The 25,011-nt window shown below is 38.8% G+C and overlaps 1 protein-coding gene across 1 annotated transcript in view; it reads right to left on the reverse strand.

Annotated features, from left to right (window-relative positions):
- Window positions 1-6,130: 6,130 nt before the first annotated feature.
- The window catches only part of LOC120937540 (opsin-5-like), a 73,377-nt gene continuing 54,496 nt past the window's right edge, over window positions 6,131-25,011 (reverse strand). The window contains exons 3-6 of the mRNA XM_040350846.1: window positions 17,354-17,453; window positions 15,190-15,294; window positions 8,768-8,988; window positions 6,131-7,191 (exon numbers count right to left, since the gene is read on the reverse strand). Of these exons, the coding sequence (XP_040206780.1) occupies window positions 6,733-7,191; window positions 8,768-8,988; window positions 15,190-15,294; window positions 17,354-17,453 (885 nt within the window). The 3' untranslated portion in view covers window positions 6,131-6,732. The remainder of the gene's footprint in view (window positions 7,192-8,767; window positions 8,989-15,189; window positions 15,295-17,353; window positions 17,454-25,011) is intronic.

Below are 25,011 nucleotides of genomic sequence, written 5' to 3' on the forward strand. Positions count from 1 at the left end.
CCTCCTATCATTTACAGCCAAGGAAGCTGTGTCTGTTTGACCAGCAACACAAGCAAATGTGACAGTTAGCAATCCTGGCAATCCAGGAATATATATATTTTTTAAACTGTTATATCGATGGGTTTAGTTCTGCTTTATGATTTCCTGCTGTTCAGGGGCTCTGGTCTTCAACAAAATGGCAGCATCCAGCAAGAAGAAACAGGAGCAATGCTAGAGAGAATTTACAGCACATACTAATTTTGGTAGCATAATTGTTAGTGTGGAATCTATGGGCCAGATTCAAGTACAAATGCGGCGGCGTAACGTATCCCGTTAACGTTACGCCGCCGCAAGTTTTCGACGTAAGTGCTTGATTCACAAAGCACTTGCCTGTAAACTTGCGGCGGCATAGCGTAAAGCCGTCCGGCGCAAGCCCGCCTAATTCAAATGGGGCATGTACCATTTAAATTAGAAGCGTTCCCGCGCCGAACGTTCTGCGCATGCTCCGTTAGGAAATTTCCCGCCGTGCTTTGCGTGAAATTATGGCGCCCCGACGTGTTTTTTGAATGGCGAAGTGCGTAACGTACTTTCATATTCCCGGACGTCTTACGCAAAAAAAAGACAAATTTAAATTCGACACGGGAACGACGGCCATACTTTAACATGGCTGTTCTAAATGTAAGCAATGAAAAAGCAGGCTTATGTTTGCGACGGGAAAAACCGACTAGCGACGACGTAAGAGAATGCGATGAACGCGCGTACCTTCGTGGATCGCCGTAATCAGCTAATTTGCATACCCGATGCGGAAAACGACGCAAACTCCACCCAGCGGTCGCCGAAGTATTGCATCCTAAGATCCAAAGGCGTACGAAGCCGTACGCCTGTCGGATCTTAGCCAAAAGCCGCTGTATCTTTGTTTGTGAATTACAAATAAAGATACGAAGCGGCAAATTTGAAAGTACGCCGGAGTATCAGCAGATACTGAATTTTAAACAGTATATACACTTATTTTTTTATGTTTTACATAGCTATACCTGCAAAATGGATCAGCCTGAAGTAAACTAGAAGGACTTAATTTTCTGACTAAGTTCCACTTTAATTTTAGCAGACGACAATGGCTCTGATCACATGGGATGAAATCCGATTTGAAAATAAGCATCAATAAAGATAACTGACATGTTGACATATACAACAGTGGTATCTATTTTCTTTCTTGCATTGACTGTGGCTCAATCTAAAGAATATTATTAGATTTTTTTTTTATAGGAATTTCTAACATGATATTAAACTTTGACTAGTGTAGTTCTCAGCTTTTCTCCAACCACGTATGACAATGATTAACAAGTTGCTGTGGGCTTTCTTACACTATCAATACTTTAGTGTTTGGCACTTGTTAAATGCCATACACTTGGCTCTAGCGACTCACAAATAAAAGCAGTTCTGTTATCCTTAATGAACAGACTCTATTGAAGCATTGTTGAATGAGTGCTGGTCACTAATAGCAAGCTGTTTCCACTGGGAAGGTGTTGGCTGGATATCAGCAAAGTTCTCAAACATTTCCAAGCATTTTACACTCTGTTTCCTATTTTAAAAGCAAATTGTTGATGAGAGAACTAAAGCATCCCACGCCCTGGGAACAATGCTTCTAATCACTTTTACAAGCTCAGATTGATTCCATTGGAGCCAAAATTGAAAAAGAGACACTAGAGCCCGGTACACACAGGTTGAATATCGGGAGACATTTGCTTGTTCAAAAAACTGTCCGACATTTGGCCTGTATGTATGTTGGTCTGTCCGACAGATGCCAGCCTTTTGGTCAGCTTTTGGCAAATGAGCATGCTGGAACACCAGCAGCCGGCCCACTCCTGATCAGCACTCTAAGCCAATGGCGGAAAGCGCTGATCAGAGTGTTCTTGCGGGGCGGGGGGCCACCCCCCTGTCACAGCTCAATGGGGAGAGATCGCTGCACTTACTTTGCATAGTGAGCACAGTGGCTCCGACCAGAGCTGACAGTTTTTTTCCTTCAACTGGCTGGGTTGAAGGAAAAAAAACTATAGTGTGTACTAGGCTTAACAATACTCATAGACACAGTGACATTAATGATTTCAGAAATTTCCATTCACCTTTTATTTACCTAGTGAAGAGAAAATGTAAGATTAAAAGTTTTGCTGGAAGATGGACTTAATACTATGTAAGGGATGATGTTCTGGTCTATGGCGAAAGTTCATAGCATAGGTTTTCAACTAAAGATATATTCACATGACAAATCTAGTTATGAGTATGGTCTTGCCCTTCTCCCCACCTGCCATAGCTGATCCAACAACAGCTGTGTAAGGAGACGGCAGTGAACACTTTGTCAATATAAACAATGGCAAGTGCAATGCAGAGGAAGGGGGAATGTGTCAGCCTCAGCTTTTGTAATCATGGCAACAGTATTTATTTTCTAGGCAAAAGATCCAGAATATCTAATCTGCTTTCTCTTGAATTTGGCTTAATGCTTTCTTAGAATTACTGCACTGAAATTATAAGCATCCTCAACACTTAACTGCAGTATTTATTAGACATGTGCACACTGAAATATTTTGTTTCGGATTTTCGTTTTTGTCCGAAAAAAAAATTATTTAGTTACTCCCGAAATTTGTTTTTATTTATTTTGTTTTTCATTGAAAATTGCATTTGTTCAAAAATCCAAACAAATTAAGGTTGAATCTGTCATTGAAGGCTTATGGTATCTGACTGTCTGTCGAATGTTCAAAGAAGATTCGACGGAGCAGTGAAACTGTACGACACTGCAATCATACTTTTCCGGACGAATGTTCCGCCTACAAGCTAGCTATAGTAGAATTCTAATGTTGTATGACTAGTAATAATTATATTTATTAATTATTATTACTAGTCAACCAACAATAGAATTTTTCTATAGGCCTATGGGCCGAGCATTTGACCGGAAATGTATGATTGCAGCGTCGTACAGTTTAGCTGCTCCGTCGAATCTTCGTGGAACTATCAACAGACACCATAAGTCTTCAATGACAGATTCAACGTTTTTCGATGCTTTGTCGAATCTTCATCGTTCATGTTGAAATGTCAAGTTAGTTCTAGCTACTAGCTACTGCTCCTCCTCTTTGGTTACAATCAGCCAATAACATTCATCATTATTTTTATTTTTATTCCCCCACCCAATTCCAGCAGCGATCTTTTCTCTCTATATCGAATATTTTCTCTCTATAATGTCGAATCTTTCCTCTCTATAAAGTCAAATTTGTTCTCTCTATAATGTCGAAGCTTTTCTCTCTATAATGACGAATCTTTTCTCTCTAAAATACCTGAAATTCAGACGAAAATACATTCGGACGAAAACGAATGCACATGTCTAGTATTTATTAGACTTGGGTAAACCTAGGAACATTCATCTGAATAAATGAATTGTGCATGTTGTATTCAGTGAAGGAATGTCAAGCAATAGAAGAGAAGGGTCAAATGTTTACGTAGATTATCTAATACTCAACTGATCCGTTTTGTTTACAATAGACAGGTATCAGATAGAATTAAGAGTATTTGCCTAGATCAGATTGGAAAAGAACAATCAGTGAGTCTGATTGCCATTTTTAAAATAAATAAATATGAAGAAATAAAGCAAATATCAGCCTGGGAAATAAACCATAAATAAGCAGTTGGCTAGAGTTGAACATATGGCCCATATGAGCATTATCTAATGTGAGATACTTGAGCTATGATTAAAGCTTACACACAAAGCATACATTATACAATTTTCTTATAAAATTTCCCTGATTTACTTTCAACTATATAGTGCAAGAGGCTGCCTGATTGCACACATGTGTTTAGGTTTGATCCATGTTATATGGTTTGGGTAAATCTAAAGGAAAATGGTACAATGTAAGGTTTTGGAATAAATGCATTAGCACTATGTTGAATTAAAGGATTGAAGGATTCTCTGGATTGCTTGTCATTTTCCTAACAAAGTATCTTTCAGGATTAGAAGCTAACTCCAGTTATTTTATCTACTTACGGCTATGGAGATACTTGAAAAGATATGGCATACCCAAAAGGAATGCTCATGTAATAACATTTTTCTTATTGGAACATTTGGATCGGGCATGTCCTTATAAATCCTACCACAGTAGGCATCTGCAATAATGTTTATTAAAATCCTAGCAATGTATATAGTATATAATTTACTTGGAGTGGGATTTTTTTCACCATTCTGGAATATAGACTTCTAGGGCCTGTCTCCCAAAGTTATATATTTTAGGTATAAGTAGAGCCCTGTTGGATGAGTGAGCCCCTGGCTTCTTATATTTCTTGGGCACTCCAGCAGCAAGATCTCCCTGCCATGGTTTCCAATTCTGTTTCTGTCCATCTGGGAGTTGTTGGTGTTCCCAACCACTTTTTTGTGTTTTAGCTCCTCTTTCTTCATTGTCCATAATAAAGGGTGAACACCTCATCCAGCAAGGTGTGTAAAGACCTCTGATGTGCAGACCCAAGACTTCAAGTGCAAATAGTTAGCAACATTGTCCCTGAGAGATACAAAAAAATAGTTCTGTTGTTTTATTCCCCAGTTTTTGTTAAAAAATGGTTCTTTGTTTTTGGTGGACCGACCATTAAATAAAAATAAAAAATAAATATCATCATCATTTCAGCTTCTTTGCATTAATTATATTTGGTTAAGCTTACATGGATCTGTGGCTACTCAGCAACTGATTACACAACCTTAGTTTTTACCTGTCATCATGAAGTTGTTTGGTATTGTAATGATTTGAGATGTTCCACGTAAACAATGCCAATTTGTTTGTTTTAGATATATTTAGGAATGCTGCTCATAGCAACTAATTACGTGTCAGCTGTCCTTATTATAATGACAATGGGGTTAATTTACTAAAGGTATACAGACTGTTCACTTAGCATAGTGGAAAATATGAAGCTGTGTTCACTTTGATTTTCCAATCTTCTGCAAGAAAAATAATGATTTTTTTTTGTTCCCTTGTATATGACTGGGTATTCACAGCGAACAAAGCTTCATCTCATTTACTAAGCTAAGTGAATTTTCACCTTTTAAGTGAACAATTTCTTTAGGTAAAGGATAATAGTCAACACTATAATGGATACATTTCCAATACATACCGTATATACTCGAGTATAAGCCAACCCAAATATAAACCGAGGCACCTAATTTTACCACAAAAAACTGGGAAAAAATATTGACTCGAGTATAAGCCTAGGGTGTCCATCTGCATGCCTCACTGTGCCTCACTCTGCCTTACTGTGTCCATGTGCATACCTCACTGTGCCCATGCCTCACTGTGTCCATGCCTCACTGTGTCCATGCCTCACTGTGTCCATGCCTCATTGTGTCCATGTCTCACTGTGCCTATGCCTCACTGTGTCCATGCCTCACTGTGCCTTACTGTGTCCATGCCTCACTGTGCCCATGTCTCACTGTGTCCATGACTAGACTTACGTTTAACATGGGAGTATATAGAAGGGGTGCCCGGCTTTGAAAAATCAGTGCTCCCCGGCCCTAGGTCTCCCAGACAGAAAACTTTGCATACTTATAGAGGAGAACTGTGGCTACATGTGTGACAAGTTTTGGGTCTAGGGGACCTACGGCTGACTGGTACCGGGTCCGCCAACTTAACAGAGAAATGACCATTTAACATGGGAGTCTACAGAAGTGATGCCCGAATTTGAAAAATCGGTGCTCCCCGGCCGTAGGTCCCCCGGACAAAAAACTTTGCACACTTGTAGAGAAAGAGTGGGTCTATATTTATGCCAAGTTTGGGGTGCAGGAGATCTAGGGCCTGCTGGTTCTGTGTTCCCAAATCCGGGAGATCAGGCGCACAAACGTGACTCGAGTATAAGCCGAGGGGGGCATTTTCAGCACAAAAAAATTGTGCTGAAAAACTTGGCTTATACTCCAGTATATACGGTACTTCCAATTTTAAAATGAGCTTCTGTGAACAAAAACATAAATCTCAGCATATTACAACATCAAAAGTACATTTTCCACAAATGTTAGTACAATACAATACATTGTAATATATACATTGAACATTTTACAGAAGTTAGTGTTATACGTCATAACTTACTAGAAGAGTTTAAGTATGGTGTTCAGTCATTCAAAAAAATTAAGTGAAGTCAAGTGTTGTTTATTTAGAATGAAACAGAACATACTGTATGTTACCGCCATATACTTTGCAATTTACACAGAAATATAACAGTGAAATAATTATGAAAACATATTTAAAACAGCATTGAAAACTAAACTTTCATTCTTGCCTTCAAGATCTGACCTGATGGCTGCCATACAAGGTCGCTGCTTTGCTTTAGGCAGGTATTTAGATGCGGCTTGGCTGTTGCCTAGGTGGTCTTCCCCCAAGCAGAATTCCTTTTGCTGGTTATTAGATGACTCAGACTAATTTGTTAAGATTTCTATCAATATTAATTACTTCTTTTGATGTCAGCAGATTGCCTATTATACTATGAAGGTGATGAAAAAAGCATGGCTTTTTAACTTGTCACTTTAAGGTATATATACAACTATTTCCTTCAGAGATTACGAAGGCAAAATGTTGTTACCTATAAGGCAGGTGTGTATTTTTACTGCTTCATATAATATATACAACTACAGACCAAGTGATGCATAAAAATACAGCATAATTCAAAAAGTCTTGCATTTTCTTTTTGCTTTTATAAAAAAAAGTAATGAATCATTGTATAACATGATTATACAACTCACAGCCGATCACACTGATAACTTGGGTTTTCAGGTTCTATATTTAGATGACAGGTATAGACATCTTTCATTTCAAGTGGTGGGGTATTGCTGGGACTTCCCACTCCAGAGTCTTGACTTGGTGCTACCTTTGGTACTTCTTCAGGATGCTCAATATGTTTCTGTTCTTTGAAATTAGCATTGGGGTCCTGTTTATGTTTCAGACGTTTGAAGCGTTTTAGTCTGACAGGGTTCTTACCGCTTGCCTTTGTGCATGGAAGCAAGATGCCAAGGTCCTTTCTGAACTTAGAGCTCATCCCAAAATAAATCAGAGGATTGTAGAAACTGGCAGATTTTGCAAAAAGAGCTGCTAGTATACTGGTAAGATTGGGAACAAAATATCCCCATGCTGACCACATAGATATCACAGCATAGGGAGACCAGGCAATTATAAAGGCTGTGCAAATGACGATGGAAACCTATAAAGAGAACATAGGAACACATTTTAAAACAGAAGCAATTGCAAAATGAGCACCACTGCATTGTTTCACTGATGCATTCTGATGGAGGCTGCTAGCAAACACATGATAAATGCTTAAGGGTCCCCACTCAGGCTGTCAAGGTCTGATGAGTTGGATGCCACTAGCTAGTGAGTGTGCAGGCTGAGGAAAGGTCTGTCCAGACCCAAAGCATACTGCAAAAATAGGAAAATATAGCTACCATACACCTCATCTGGCCCAAGTGGTTAGCAGATAAAAGCAGCCCCAGCTTGATTCATTCAGACCATAACTCCATGTTTTGCCTGCCCTCAAGGATTAGACATGGAGAACCGAAGGTGGGGTAAAACATGCTGGAGTTGTAGTCTGAATGAATCAAGCTGAGGTTGATTTTACCTTCTAACCACTCGGGCTGTGTAAGGTGTGCGGTGGCTAGGCTATCTCTTCCTATTTTGCAGTATGCTAGCAAACCCAGACACATTGTCATGCTTAGCTCTTGGGGATTGGCCTCAGAATGAGAATTACTTGGGACAACAAATGTATTTGAGCAGAAAATGTTAGTATCCTTAATTTGAGTCTTTTAGTGTTTAGTTAGATACACTAGTGGATTACTACTGGTGGGAAAGGGAGCATGATTTGCTTCCTTGGCTTTAGATATGTATATGGTGCAGAAAACAGAAGACAGGGGCTGTCACCCTAGAAACTTACACCACAAACTAGTTTTTCTTTGGGGTCTGTAGCACCTGCCACATTATGATTTTCAGGTAGACAAACAGCATAATGCACAGTTAAAATAGTCCTCAACTGTTTAAACTGCCAAAACTATAACAATAATACATTTATTTAGGCAGTGATTAAACCCAGACTCCCTGGCAGGCACTTCTCAGATGCTAACTATTTGTTTTTCCACTAGGGATAGGATAGAGGACTTTCCCTATCCTTGTGAGGAAGCCAGGAGAGGTTAAAAGCATCAAGCAAGGTTGGCTCCCAGGAAGGAGACACTGTTGTATGCAAACAATTTGTTTACAAGTAATAAACATGACAAAAGTAGCTAAGAGTAGAGTGCAGCTAATACATTTTTTAGAACTCACATGTTGTTAAATAAGTACTATAGAAAGACCACTCAGACCACTGGAGAAGAGAAGAATTTGTAACTTCAATGGGTTGGACAAAAAACTGCACGGGCAAGGCATATATATATATATATATATATATATATATATATATATATATACACACATACAATTTGGGGAGAGAATGGGTGAGTTAGCCAAATATGCATTTTTTTATATTTATACTTGATAACACAATAAAAAAAGGGGTAGCAAATTTCTAACTGATAGTCAATGAGCCAGACGCCTCCTTTTAAAAGTTTTGGGTCTCTGTGTCTATATATACTATAGAGACTCAATAACTGAAACAAAGAATGAGATTTTTAGTTATAACAGAAACATGGTCCATACACAACAGTTGAACTGTACTGATATTAAAAAATCATACAATACATCCAATAATATTCTAAATCTGTCTTTATATATTTCAGTATAAAGATACCTACCCTGGTTACATCTCGTTCCATCTTTCTTTGTCTGTCTGATAAATTTGCTTCAGTTAAAGCACGACTTGATTTAACAGTGTTGATAATAGAAACATAGCAAAAGACCATGACCATAACAGGCAGGAAGAAACAGCAAATAAATATGGACACAATATAAGACTTGAATATAGTGGAGAAACTGGCTTTAGTCCAGTCTATTTCACATGTTCCATACAAACGATCTAAGAAAAGCAGACAAAATTACTTAGTATTAGTTTTTTAAATATTTTGAAATTGGGAAAAAGTGAAAATTATTAAAAATATATGCATGCAGTTCTGGTGAATTTCTAGATGCTAAGGCCGCGTACACAGGACCGTTCTCATCGGTTAACCGATGAAGCTGAATGATGGTCTGATTTACCTACACACCATCAGTTAAAAAACCGATTGAGTCCAACGCGGTGACGTAAAACACAACGACGTGCAGAGAAAAATGAAGTTCAATGCTTCCAAGCATGCGTCGACTTGATTCTGAGCATGCGCAGGTTTTTAACCGATGCTTTTGCAAACTAACCATCGGTTTTGACCTATCGGTTAGGCGTCCATCGGTTCAATTTTAAAGCAAGTTTTTAAATTTTTGACTGAAGGATAACTGACCGATGGGGCCCACACACGATCGTTTTGGACCGATGAAAAGGTCCTTCAGTCCGTTTTCATCGGTTTGGACCGACCGTGTGTACGCGGCCTAAATGAAAATGTTTCTCTGCTGATCTTACACAGTAAGCTATTTACTGTTTTCTGTGCTGTCAACTGATCTTTGTGTTGTCTATTGACTACATCAAGAACATTGACTAAGTTTGGCTCATCACGTTCGTATATTAGCTGAAATTAGAAAGGGTATAGTGGGACTATATTACGAAAGGATATGCATGAATACCAGTGCATCATATAATATCCACTTGGCATTTACTATGCACCCACAATGTATGCATGCATGTGCATAGGCTGCAGTACAAATATGTTGAGTTTATTAAGTTTGGTTCGCTATGAAAAAAAAATACTCTGGTGTCCAAATGTACATCGCTTGAGTCATGAAATGCCAAGAATTAAAATGTTTTGTTCTCCCATGTCTTGCATGTCTGTCTAACTGTTGTTACCATACATACATACCATGTAGGAATAAATCTTTATTAAGGGCACACTACTATTATCATTAAAAATCAGCAAAAACGCCATGATGAATTTTATAGGGGGTATTGTACAGAGTACAGTATGTGTGTATCTTTGTGTGCTTGTACTAAAGTTAACACACACCAGCTTGTGTATGAGTTTCCAATGATAAATACTCATGCATGCAATGCATTCTTGCTCTGATAGCATGATGCATGGGCTTTTAGACCTGCTGCTTGGCTTGGTACATGCGTATTTTATTGCATAGTGCAGATATTTTACAGCAGCCCCAATACCTGAACATTCACCAAATAATACAGAGAAAATTGGGTACTGTCTGTGATACTTTTTTTATTTGCACTAAATTAGTGCAAAAAAAAAAAAAAAGTATCACGAACAGTACTCAATTTTCTCAGTCACAATTGCACTAATACGGCTACAATCACGTCAAGTACCAAATAATACAATATTATCATTACATTGGTTGTTTTTCTATTGAGTGCATATAATGGAAAGACTGGTTCAGCTGTAATTATATTATTTTGTGATTCCACTGCTTAGTTCAGACTCCAATAAAAAATACAATATGCTAGAATGTTTAACTGAATTTGGAAAACAAAATGTTAATAACTTTCTCTTGGGTGTGTAAAAAGGGGGCATTGAAACTCTTGCAAAGTAAATTTTTATCCCAAGCGTACATTTTCAGCTCAAGTATCCTGGCACTTTATACACTTTAAATATGTCTGCATATTTATCTTCTCAGATCATCTTCTGCTCTCTGTATCCTTAGGCCCTGTACACACGATCAGTCCAAACTGATGAAAACGGACTGATGGTCTGATGGTCTGATGGCCTTATGGACTGATGGTCTGATGGTCTGATGTGCCTACACACCATCAGTTCAAAATCCAGTCCAACGCGGTGACGTAAAACACAACGACGTGCTGAAAAAAACGAAGTTCAATGCTTCCAAGCATGCGTCAACTTGATTCTGAGCATGCGCGGGTTTTGAACCGATGCTTTTGCGTACTAACCATCGGTTTTGACTGATCGGTCATCAGTCCATTAGTCTGATTTTAAAGCAAGTTCTAAAACTTTGGACTGAAGGACAAACGTCCGATGGGCCATACACACGGTAGGTTTGGACCGATGAAACTGAACCTCAGTCTGTTTTCATCAGTTTGGACTGATCGTGTGTACACTGAATTTTCATCTGCTTTGATGTCTGAGTGAATCTCTCCCTGCTTTAGTTTACTCTCTCCTTTACTGGCTGTCTGTGTAAATTTACACCAAGTGACACTCTCATTGCTGGTATGTTGAGTTAACCTTTGTTTTACTGATTGTCTGTGTGAGAACTCATCCTACTGTATGTTATCTTGTATCAATCTTATAGAAACAGATTTATCCAATAAAACCTCTTATGATATACCAACTATAGGTAGGGGCGGGCCTTAGGATATCACCTGTCCTCTGCCTATTGATTAGCACACCTGGGCTCCCTTTCAGGAGACCTCAAATTCATAGTTAGGACTGCAGCTACACAGAGTGCCGTGTCGCTGGCGCTGCAGCTTCCCAGGTATTTGCAAATGCTTGCAACTAAACCTCTGTTTTTACTTACATCAGTTAGACAGATTAATTTGGTTTAGTGCTTTTTGGTTGACAACTTTGAGCCTGGCCACATGGTAACATTTTTTTTTCCATGTTTATATTTAATTGCATATTGCTAAAATCGCATCTCATATAAAGTCCCAACCTCCACCATTTTTTATCTATTTACAGGGATGGAGGCCTATGGTAGTATCTCTATATGCCTCATTTAAAGTCCCACCCCTATCCCCCCTCTTTTTGAAAATATATTTACAAGGTTTTCCCCTCACTAGATGCGGAATTAGGTCCCAGCTCCTACAACCCTGCCAAACAGATGACACCAGAAGTCTCAAAAGACATAGCCTCATCTTAAGTAAGTGTGGCATAAAAATAGGTCTCTGCAAGACTTTGCCATGTATAACATTTCCTTCCCTGCTGACAAACAGATTTATTTTATCACTTTCATTGAAACCCTCTCATCCAGTTCTTGTCTTTTTCTACCTTTAACTTTCTACTGTGTCCCCCGCTGCCACCTCCAACTAACTAAACAAGATGCATGCAGTTTGTGATGAGATTGTCATTGTCCAGATATCTTCCCAAATAACTTATCTTTATCGCCACATCAATGCTCTCCTCTTTTGATTCTGTCACTACAGAGAAGATTGCAAAAGTTTTCTCTGATGCCCATCTCACCACCTGCCCCTTGGCCCCCATTCCCTCACAACTACTCAAGTTACCCTTTTGCTTTATTCTTTATTTTCTTACTCACCTTCTCAATCTCTCCCATTTTACTTGCATCTTCTTGCTTCACTTCCTGATTCCCTTACCGAAGATTGTGGCACCTCCACCCGAGAGCCGAGGCCGAGCGACAATTTTTTAAAAAATTCAATATTTTTTACTTTTTGCTATAATAAATATCCCCAAAAAAATATATAAAAAAAACATTTTTTTTCCTCAGTTTAGTCCGATACGTATTCTTCTACATATTTTTAGTAAAAAAATCATTGTAACCTGTGTTGTATGGCACAATAAAAACTTTTTCTGATCAAAAATAAATAAATAAAACACTTTTGCTGGATCCCACCACTCTAAACATCCTACAATACATCTCCTTGCTCCCAATTACCTCCAAACTCATAGAATGCCTAGTTTATAACTGTCCGGGATACTACCTCACTGAAAACAATCCTTTTGACCCCTTACAGTCTGGCTTTTGCCCACAACACTCTACAGAAACGACTCCTCTAAAACTCATGACTTATTAACTGCGAAAACCAATGGCCACTATACACTACCCTTACTATTAGATTACTATACTTACTATACGTTTAGACCTTTCGGATGACTTCAGCACAGTTTAACACTACCTTGGCTTTCAATATTTTCCTCTTTCCTGATTCTACGCCTACCATCCTCTACCATCCTAAGCTCTCCTTCAATATCACCTATAACTGTACCTCCCCCTTTCCTCTCTCTCTTTTTGTAGGGGTCCCTCAAGGCTGTATTTATTTTGTTTTCTATCTACAGCTCTTATCTTGGTCAGTTGATAACTTTGCATTGCTTGTAATACCATCGCTATGCTAATAATTATCAAATCTATCTCTCTACTCAATAGCTTACCCTTTCAGTCTCCTTGTGCATCACTATTCTACTAACCAACATATCAATATGGATGTCAAGCCACTTCAAGCCACTTCCCAAAACTTTTTCAAAAACAGAGGTCATAATTAGGGTTGTCCAGATACCGATACTGGTATCGGTATCGGGACCGATACCGAGTATTTGCGGGAGTACTCGTACTCGTGCAAATGCTCCCGATACCTAAATAGAATACTTTTTTTGTATTTATCAACATGTTCTATGAAAATTCTTTGAGTTTTTTACTACTGCGTGACAAGCAAATAAAACATTTTTATTCATTTTTACTCATTTTTATTCTTTTATAATGTCTTGAGTTAGAGTTCTTCATAATTCTAAAGAAAATATCCTTAGTCTGTATTGTGGTTTGAAAACTGTCACATGACATTTAAAAAAAGTATCGGTATTCGGTATCGGCGACTACATGAAAAAAAGTATCGGTACTTGTACTCTGTCCTAAAAAAGTGGTATCGGGACAACCCTAGTCATAATATTTACTCCCCCATGCCTCCCAGAATTTCTATTGAGCTTAATAACATAACTAGCCTTCTCTCCCCTTAAACCAGGATGCTAGGTGTAATTTTGGACCTCTCCTTTCAGTCCCACATCCAAGCACTTTCCAAAGTGCCTTCACCTATGTAACGTTTTCCCAAATACACCCCTTCGTAACCAACGTGACCACCAAGCTACTAATTAACTCTCTTGTTATCAATGCAACTCCCCCCTCATTGGCCAATCCCTCTGTTTTCTGATCGCCCAACAAATACTTTTCACAATATTAGTAATAACTGGCAAAGACAAGCACAACAAGATCATATCAAAATCTCAACTAAACTGTCCACTTAGCTCCTCCCAAAACCTACCCTATAGCTCACTTGTCACCTCCCTCCATGTTTTCCGCTCTTCTCTAGAGCCTCTCCCATCCTCTGGAGCCTCTAACACCAGCCTTTCTACTGATCTTTCTTCTTTAAACCACAGGGAAAAAAAACTGCAAGACAATAGCATAATGTGCTAGTATGCATTGCATACTAGCACATTATGAAATACTTACCTTAGAATGAAGCCCTGCAGCAGCACCCAGGCACTGCTGAGGGATCTGACATGTTCCTTCAGCGTTTATTCCAGGATCGCTGGCTCCGGCGCTGTGAGTTGCCGGAGCCGCGATGACGTCACTCCCGCGCATGAACGTGGGAGCCCTCCATTCCAGCAAGTTCCGGCACAATGCAGGGTCAATATAAAATAAACCGTGCAGGTTTAGGAGATATTCTTTTTACCTATAGGTAAGCTTTATTATAGGCTTACCTGTAGGTAGCAATAACAATGCAACTGCTTTACGCAATCTCTGTAAACAAATTTTTCAGGAATGCCTATTCTGCCTCTAGCTAGCAACTGAATTTTATTTTATTGAACAGCCCATCCCCATACAGTTTTGTATCATTTCCCCCTCCCCTTAGATTGTAAGCTTTCATGAGCAGACCCCCCAACCCTCCTTATTTAAAATATATTGTAACCGTACTGTCTTTCTTCATTCTTTAAAGCCCCATGCAAACTGTTGGTGCCATATAAATCCTGAATGATAATAATAATATTATTAATAATAATAATAATAATAATAATAATAACCATATTTATGGTATTAAAATGAGCTAGAAGTTGTGTATAAGTACAGAATAATATATGATCTGACAAACAGGTGGAATTATAATGGACTTATTAAATTAACTTTTTATCTGTACAGTACATGGTAACACTAACACATTCCAATATTATTTTGAGTAAATAAGTACTCTTTGTTTCCCATGAATAAAAAAAATGCTGTTTCCAACCTCCTAGCCTAGACAGCCTAGATCACCTGATCTCTACGTACTATTCATTAGAAACTATAGTATATTTAATGCAAATATGGTTGTCTCCATGTGCATGTACTGTGCATAAATACCTGAAAAATGTATAACGATTACCTTCCTGATTTGCTTAAGAATTTATTAACACACTGTAAAAAGCAGACAAAAACAAGTTGCAAATGTCCATTTTATCAGGCACCTTACCTCTATAGCTTCCCCATCCTAGAAGTGGAGCTGCTGACCAAAACAAGGCTGCAATCCATATAAGTACCAGGGACACAGCAATGCTGTTTTTGCTAATGCAGTTGGCTGTAACATTACATAAAAATATGTCATACAGAGTATGCAAAATGTAGAGGACACTCAAAGAGCAGAGGGGAAAAAAATGAAAGGAGAATGAACATTTCAGAGTTCAAAGAGGAGGTCCATACATTTCGACTTTTTTTCTATGCAATACATCGATATAAGTTTTAAATTTGTTAAAAGTCAATGTATTTAGTGGTACATAGTATCATGATTGCATAAATATGCAGCATATTTGTGAATACAGTATAAAGTAAATGTGAAGAAAATTAACTGAATGTTAAGAGAGACCCTTACTGAAATTGGCAAATTTAAAAGGGTATAAAGGTAAGAGATGTAAAACAAATATTTGTGCATACAGTTTTGTTTGTCTAGCTCAGTGTATGCACTGCTTGTATCATTGCACATAATGTAAGGGCTGTTTCCACCTCATTTGTTCCAGTTAGAAATTATTTTACAATATAGAGATGAAGTTCGTGGGTCCTGCATTGTGTATTCTGGTGGCTTAGGCACCGTACACACCATCGGATCTATCCGCTGAAAACAGTCCGCCGGAAACTAACCAATTTTGGTCCGCTGGAAACTGTCCGCTCGGGCCTACACACGACCGGGTCAGTCTGCTGGAACTGGTCCGTCGGACCAGTTTCAGCGGATAGATCCGGTCGTGTGTACGGGGCCTTACATTTGCTGTTGGTCTGTTGGATTTATAAGAATATTACCATCTTGAAAAGTATGGATTTAAAGGATAAGTTCACCTTTTGGGAAACCAAAAATAGTAAATACGCATATTTTTGCAGGTAAACAAAATGTGCGTTCATTATTTTGTTTCTCAGGAGCCTGCAGCTTATTGAACCCCTTATCAGTGAGTCGTGGGTGCAATGTCAGGCTCCTGCTACAGCTTTCTGCCCATTCTTCTGTACAGGCTTTCTGTTTAAAATCTGTAGGAAGTGTCAATAAGCTATGAGAATGCTCACCAGCAACCTAAATATGGGTGTAGCATGTAAAATGCTCCAAAAGGCAAACTTATCCTTTAAGCAGATTTTTGAGAAGGATGCACTAACCACTCACATATATCCTACTTTACTGAAGTTATAGATTTTACTTGATCATTATAAGTATGATGTCCACTACTTCCAATAAGTGTTGGAAGCATTTGGTAGGAATGTATTAACTTCCCTGGCGGTATGATTCTTTCTGGTTTTAGGTGCTGAAAGCGGGACAATTATTTTGCATGGAAATTTGGCGGTTTATATTGTAGGCCTGTAATTCTTAGGAATAACTCACTTAAATCTGACCAAACAAGAGTCTAGTAGACATCCCGGGTATGATAAAATTTGAAACACAAAATCATAAATTATAATATAATAAATAACTATAAATAATTATAAGAAATAATAATGTAATTATAATAAAAATCATTCATTAATGTAATCAAATCAAAAACACTGAAATTTGCTCAGTTGCAGAATTGTCGCTGTCATTACTTTTATTGTTTGATGACGAATTTCCCCACAAATCGCTATCGCTCAATTCTGCAACTGATTCTAATTTATTATTGCTGTTTTCTAGCTGGTCTAAAAGCACTTTTGATGTAAAGGGGCACTTTTTGGTTGCAATGAACAATCACCAATTTCCAGGCAGAAAGAACAGTATTTATTAAATAAAAGTGAATGCAGGACACTGGGCAGACCACTAGGGACAAAGGGGATGTGTAATTATTTTATACAGTACTATAATCTATAAGATTACAGTATACTGTACTGTGTATTTACTTTTTGAATTTGGCGCCGATCTCCGCCCCCGTGCGTGGTAACGTTGCAGGGAATGGAGATCGGCGGCACACGAGCACTGTGTGAATCGAGCAAGGAGACAGCTCGATCACACAGCGGGGAGGCATCGCAGGATCCAGGGACAAGGTAAGTAAACTCTGCCTGTGGATACTGCGATGCGATCCCGAGTCAGGGTCGGGGATGCTGCTAATAGTACTGGATTTCCACCCCGAGCCAGACTCGGGAATACCGCCAGGGAGGTTAAGAGAATTTATACCATGTTTCAAACTTCTTACCTCTTTGAGGATGACATCCTTTAATATAGCGAGTTACACTGATAAGAGTTAGTGTGTTTATACTGGCCAAACCAAACAGCAGAGTAAGAAAACCATCAACCTGTAATTGAAATGCAAAAGTTAAGATTTTGTATTAATTCTCATAGCATCATCCTAAAAACTGTGAAAAGTCTGGAATTAAATTTTTAGTGTTTAATTCCTGAGACTGAAGATGCCACATTCTGTGAAACACAAATACAAACAGTGGGTCTAAAGCAGGCCATAGATGATGCAATTTTCTTTTCTGAAACAGTCAGTGTTGATGTGGGAATCCTTATTGTGTTCTTCCGGCAGGGGGGTGTGGAGAGCTGTCCCTTCCAGGAGAACACATTGATTACTGCGAACAGTTATAGCTGCTGGCAATAATTGCATGCTCGAAATTCGACATGCTGGCTGTACTCAAGTTGATCCATGGATTGACTTGGGTACAATCAGCCTGCTAATACATTGATCAAATCTCACCTGGTCCCTGCTGAGTTGGCCAAAATTTGAACCATCTATAGCTGGCTTAAGTTGGCCATTTTTATCTAATCAGACCAAGCTTAAACAAACTTATTGAATATACAAAAGTAGTAAACATGACAAAAAAAATTATTCCAACAGGTTTTAATTTCTTAATTCTCTGCACATTGATTGTTTAGTCAAATCTTTATTGAATCTTGAATCTTGAATCTTTATTGAATTGCCATGACAATCTTTTCGTTTATGGCCATCCTAAGGTACACAGGCTCACTTATACCTAAAAACAATAAAACAACATTTATTATCACTGATGGCCAACCTATTTGATACAAATAGCCTTGAGGGCAGCCCTAATGTTGTCAACAAAGGGCTATACTTATTATTTAGTGAATGTAATTGTACAGAAAGCTGTCAGAGGCTGCAGATATGCACAAGGAGATGGTGAATGATTATGGGCATGCTACATAGGATTGTTAGAGACTACACAGGAGATGGTTGGAAATTATGAATGACCAAATATACATACTATAGGAGTTGTTGGAGACAGCGGACATTCTTCAGAAGACAGTCACAGTGTGGAGACACCTTACCGGAGATGTCTAAATTGCTTCACTGTTATTAGAGCCACGTTAAAAAAAATCAATGCTTCCATGTTTATGCTCTCTACAGCCCCATTAAAAAGATACTTTTCCAAAATTTGATATTTCTTTCAACATGGTCTATTATATAATCAAACATAAAAGGAATATGTCACACAGAAAACCTAACATAATGTGAAACAAATAACCTAAATAAATTAAATACTGAAATTCAGTCTAAAGAATGTTTCCTTCACTGATTTGAGAAAGTACCTAGCCAAGACTAACTTGTCTGCAGATGACCTAAGGGCTGCATAATATGTGTCAAAGGGCCGCATGCACCCCCTGGGCCGCAGGTTGGGCACCAGGATTTTTATATATTTATTTTTACCAGTGCTTACATGTGGTAGCTGCATTTGTTTTCTTTGTTTTCGGACTATTTCCCTTTATTTTCACCTAGTGATCCTGCCAGCAACAAACTTCCTGTCCTAGGGTGACAATACTTAATTATTTTGAAATATGTACTGTGCATCTGGAAAGTCTTCACAGTGCTTCACTTTTTCCACATTTTGTTATGTTACAGCCTTATTCCAAAATGTATTAAATTCATTATTTTCACTCAAAATTCTACAAACAATACTCCATCGTGAAAGGAGTTTGTTTGAAATTTGTTTGAAATTTTTGCAAATTTATAAAACATAAAAAAATGAAAAAAATCACATGTACATAATTATTCACAGAATTTGCTCAATACTTTGTTTAACCAACTTTGGCGCCTTTTACAGCCTCAAGTCTTTTTGAGGATGATGCTACAAGCTATTTTTGGGCATTTTTTTCCATTCGTGACCAAGTAAGAAAAATTAGCTGCACACCAACATCCTGAAAAGCACCATGTCACACATACATGGTGCTTCTTCAAAACCCTTTTTGTGTGAAATGTTGTCACCCGTCACGTCGTCACCCCTTGGCCTGTTGTTTTAGTCCTGGTGGCAGTCTTTTAATAAACCTGTTGGACGGATGTTGGTGTAATTTTTATCACTCTACATGTTCACGGTTGCGAGCTAGAGCTAGCACCCTGCCCTTCCTTTTTGGTGGATTATTATACTCACCTGGAGAAGTGATCTGTTTTATTTCCATTTTCCCTTGCAGAACCTCTCAAGCTCCATCAGGTTAGATGAAGAAAGTCGGTGCACAGCCATTTTTATTTTTCTCTGGAGATGTTTAATTGGGTTCAAGTCTGGGCTCTGGCTGGGCCACCAAAGGACATTCACAGAGTTGTCCCATAGCCACTCCTTTGTTATCTTAGCTGTGTGCTTAGGGTCATTGTCTTGTTGGAAGATGAACCTTTGCCCCAGTCTGAGGTCCAGAGTGCTCTGGAGCAAGATTTCATCAAGGATGTCTCTGTGCATTGCTGCATTCTTCTTTCCCTTGATCCTGACCAGTCTCCCAGTTTCTGCTGCAGAAAAACAAGCCCACATAATGCTGCTACTACCGTGCTTCATTATAGGGATGGTATTGGCCAGGTGATGAACGGTGCCTGGTTTCCTCCAGACATGACACTTGCCATTCAGGTTAAGTGTCAATCTTTGTTTCATCAGAACAGAGAATTTTATTTCTAATGATCTGAGAGTCCTTCAGGTGCCTTTTGCCAAACTCCAGGTGGGCTTTCATGTGCCTTTTACTGACGAGTGGCTTCCATCTGGCCACTCTACCATACAGGCCTGATTTCTGGAGTGCTGCAGAGATGGTTGTTTCTCTGGAAGGTTCTACTTTCTCCACAAAGAAATGCTGGAGTTCTGTCAGATTGAATATATAGTTTTTGGTGATCTCGCTGACTAAGGCCCTTCTCCTCTGATCCCTCAATTTGACCAGGCGGCCTGCTCTAGAAAGAGTTATGGTGGTTTCAAACTTCTTCCAATTACAAATGATGGAGGCCACTGTGCTCATTGGGACCTTCAATGCTGCAGAACTTTTTCTGTACCCTTCCCCAGATCTGTGTCTTGATACAATCCTGTCTCGGAGGTCTACAGACAATTCCTTGGACTTCATGGCTTGGTTTGTAGTTCTTTCGTGTTGTCATTATGGTGTATTATTTGTAGAATTTTGATGAAAATAATGTATTTAATCAATTTTGTGATAAGGCTGTAACATAACAAAATGTGAAAAAGGTGAAGCACTGTGAATACTTTCCGAATGCACTGTATACAAGGGCAGTATTGTCACCGTAGGCTTCTCCCCTGATTTGAACTACAATCTCCCCTTTCATAGCCCCATACCATGGAGCAGGAGATGTTCTGTTGTCCACAGAGAAAACTGGGAGGGTTGTTAGCATTGTTTGAAATTTTAGTTACAAGGACACTGGATTTTTGTCAATAGGTGATTTATTTACTTACAGAAAATTTACTTCAACTGAAAACAGAAAACTACTGCAGCCACCACATCTGATGACTCGTACAAAGCCACACAAAGGTACTTATGATGAAAAAGTGACTTAATCCAAACAATCAGATTACATGTTTTATCATTTTTATAAAGGTAAGATCAATAAAGGTTAATTTGCCCAAAATTTACTCCAAATACCTAATTATATTGCTGCTGTTTTATAAAATGAAAGCCTGAAACTGGCCATCAATCCTATTGTTGTGACAACTAACTGCCTGTGCCTTAAACCTTTTCTCCCAAATTGTAAACTTTTTATACACAATGATGAAAATACATGTAAACACATTATTGGGGATTGCATTTTATCCTACCCTATTTAATGTGAAATTAAAATAAACATTTAAGTTTTAAATTCTATGCCGCCTGATAAGCGTAGCAATATTTGGCCATAAATAAAGTGAAACAATTTTCTTTCAATTTTAGAGGTGTCTCACATGAATCCTGTCTATACTTCTAATCATTTTGAATACATTTCTAGTTCTAATATAGATGTCACTTGACCCTTGCTGGCTAACCTTGACCCAAAAGGAAGCCAAGGCAGAAAACCTGTTTCCATTTTAGGCAGTTTTATTTTTAAAAGTTATAATTTGTTCATATTAGCCATCATGATTTACCTCATCAATTTAAACATAAGCTAATAAAAGAAATAATGCTGCTGATATAAAAAAAACAGGCACCTAGATGTCCCTACACATGCCTGCAGCAACCTTCCAAAATTCTTATGTCACAGCTGAATGCTGGGCTGTTCTCAGGCCTCGTACACACGACCGAGGAACTCGTCATAAATAAAACATCGTTTTCCTCGACGAGTTCCTTGTTAGGCTTGTAGAGAAACTTGACAAGCTTTGTTTGCGTACACACTGTCAAGACCAAATCTTGTCGTTCTCAAACTCGGTGACGTACAACACATACAACGGCAGGGGAAGTTCGATTCCACTGGCACAACCCTTGGGGCTGCTTTTGCTAATATGATGTTACTGCGTGTTAAGTAAAAGTTTGGTAGGAGACGATTTGCACTTTTCAGTCTGTTACCGTGTGACAAATGTGTTATCTCCATTACAAACGCTACTTTTACCGAAGGTGCGCTCCCGTCTCATACTTTATTCTGAGCATGCACGGGTTTCTTAGCATACACACGATCATGTTTCTCGTCGTAAACCAGCCCGACGAGAAACACGACGAGGAAATTGAGACTCCCGACGAGGAAAAAGAGAACTTGTTCCCTTTCTTTCTCGTCGAGTTCCACAACAGTTTTCTCGATGAAAAACCTACACACGACCGTTTTCCTCTGCAAAAAAGCTCTGCCACCAAGTTTCTTGATGGATTCTTGATGGATTCTGTCAAGGAAAATGGTCGTGTGTACAAAGCCTCACAAGCAAAGCTTCAGCACTTCCGGCTAGTTCTCCACCCTTTCCTGTCTCCTGCACATTCCTGTAAGCTGTTATAGCTTACCATTAAAGTGATGATGACTGATTCTATAATAAGGAATACATTAAGAGCAGGCATTAATAACAAACTCCTTCTCTACCCAGAATTGTAGAAACATTGCCTGGCATAACTGGCTGCAATTTGGACTTCATGACACCTACAACGTGTATGTGCAGGAACTTCTAGGTGCTTATCTTTAAGACTTGCAACAGTTTTTTATTTAGATGACAAGGTCTCTTTAGGTAAAAGCTAAGAAATGTATTTGTAATGACCTTTGTACTAAGGCAATGTATGTGTCATCATTGTGCCAGAGGGCATTTGACATCATGACTAAGTGATTACCTGATAGTGGAACAGTCATAAACTATCCTAAGAGATTAACAAAGTATCTTTATTTTCCAGTTACATTTCAAGTACTGTAACACCAGAGCCCCAGGCAAGGAGAATTGTATCACTTTTGTAAAAAATAATGATTAATTGCCTCATAGGTAAAGATTGAATGCCCCAAAGCTACTATGGGCGTTACTTAGTACACCTTTGCCATCATTGATGAGAAATGTAAAGCAGCCCTATTTAATGAGACAAAAAGCAAAAAACAAGATCCTTTATTTAAATCAACCAGTCAAAGTTTTTATTTCAGTAATCGTTATTGAAAAAATCCTAAAATAAACAAAACAATAATATCTTGCTTTCCCAGGAGAAAGATCTGTTATAACAAATGGTTAAGGCAATGTAACTAGAGAAAAACAAATAATGAAAAATCAGTGGAAGAACAATTATTCCATTATTTGCTCCTCTTTGGTTACAATTATTCCGTTAGTACTGTATAAAAATTGTAAAACATGGACTACTTATCTGTTTGCTGTTGAATGTTGTGTCGTTCCTCCCATCCCTTCCCCAAACATAAGTAAGGGGACATCCCTGACCTAATAATGACGTATTGTAAGTAAGTTAGGAGAGCACCTTATAAAGGTAATATTATAATAATTAGTCAATTGACATCAATGGGTAAGTGATAGATTCTTGCCCTTAACCCCCTTTTGAAAGTTACCAGAGATTTTGGTGGCTACATTTGGTTTACCAGCAAACCTGATTTGTTTATTTAACTTGGAAAGTTGTCCACTTAACCAATGGGCCATGGGCAGTTAAAAAAACAACTTGGCAAACGATCAAACACTTACTGATTTAGTCGTTTATGCAAATATCATTATTAAGAGGTATTAAAACCAGGCAAAACTGGATAAAGCTTAAACCAAAGAGACAGCTAACAAAATCAAATCAGCAAACTTGTGAATCATGGCTCTGTTAAGAGTCCACATTGCATTGGGGCAATTAATATCACCAATTTATACAAGCATCATTTTTTGTACTAAACAAATAAATAAAAATAAGACCAACTCTGAATTTGAGATAGCAAGCTGCCCGTGTCATACTGAAAAGCATACTGAGAAAAACAAGATGTCTAGATTTTACTTGCACTGCAGAGAGTCTTGTGAGTTATCAGCAGCTCTTTACTGTGCGAAGAGATGGTTAAACAGAAATGAAAAAGAGTATGAGCGAATTGATAATGTTGTATTTTCTTGGAGCCAAAAGTTGTGTTTTACTAGCTCAAGCGTGACTTTTAACCACTTGCCCCCTGCTGCACGCAGATATACGTCTACAGCCTGGCACGGGCAGGCAGAAGGACATACCTGTCGGTCCCTTTAAGAATCGGTTGTTGTGGGCGCATGCCTGCCACAATCTCCGTGTGCGTGCCTGCGGGTCCCACGGACTCGATCGCCGCGGGCATACCCGCGATCGTCTCACTGAGAGATAGAACAGGGAGATGTTAGTGTAAACACAACATCTACCCGTTCTGCCTAGTGACACTGTCACTGATCGTGTTCCCTGTCCCTGTTCCCCCTACAGTAAGAATCACTCCTTAGGGAATACTAAATCCCTACCGCGCCACCTATTGGTTAACCCCTTCACTGCCAGTGTCATTTTCACAGTAACCAGTGCATTTTTATAGCACTGATTGATGTAAAAATGACAATGGTCCCAAAAATGTGTCAAAAGTGTCTGATGTGCGCGCCATAATGTCGCAGTTATGATAAAAATCACAGATTGCCACCATTACTAGTAAAAAAAAAATATTAATAAAAATGCTATAAAACTATTCCCTATTTTGTAGACACTATGGGCCAGATTCACGTACAGCGGCGTATATTTAGTCGGGCGTAGCGCATCTCATATGCGCTACGCCAACGTAACTTAGTGAGGCAAGTACTGTATTCACAAAGCACTTGCTCCCTAAGTTACGGCGGCGTAGCGTAAATGGGCCGGCGTAAGCCCGCGTAATTCAAAGTAGGCTGGTAGTGGGCGTGTTGTATGGAAATGAATCGTGACCCCATGTAAATGAAGAGCCGAACTAACGGCGCATGCGTGCGTATGCTCAGTATCACTTCGAATTTATGCCCTAAGATACGACGGCTCAATGGCAATGACGTGAACGTAACCTACGCCCAGCCCCATTCACGTACGACTTACATAAACAACGTAAAAAGAAATGCTTGTTCCAACGTCCATACTTTGCATTACTTGCACCTCATATAGCAGGGGTAACTTTACGCCAGACGTAAGCCTTACGTAAACGGCGTAGCGGGCGCAAGTACATTCGTGAATCAGCGTATCTAGCTCATTTACATATTCTATGCGTAAATCTACGGA

Source organism: Rana temporaria, chromosome 4, assembly GCF_905171775.1.
Source record: "Rana temporaria chromosome 4, aRanTem1.1, whole genome shotgun sequence".
In the NCBI taxonomy this organism is placed as follows: domain Eukaryota; kingdom Metazoa; phylum Chordata; class Amphibia; order Anura; family Ranidae; genus Rana; species Rana temporaria.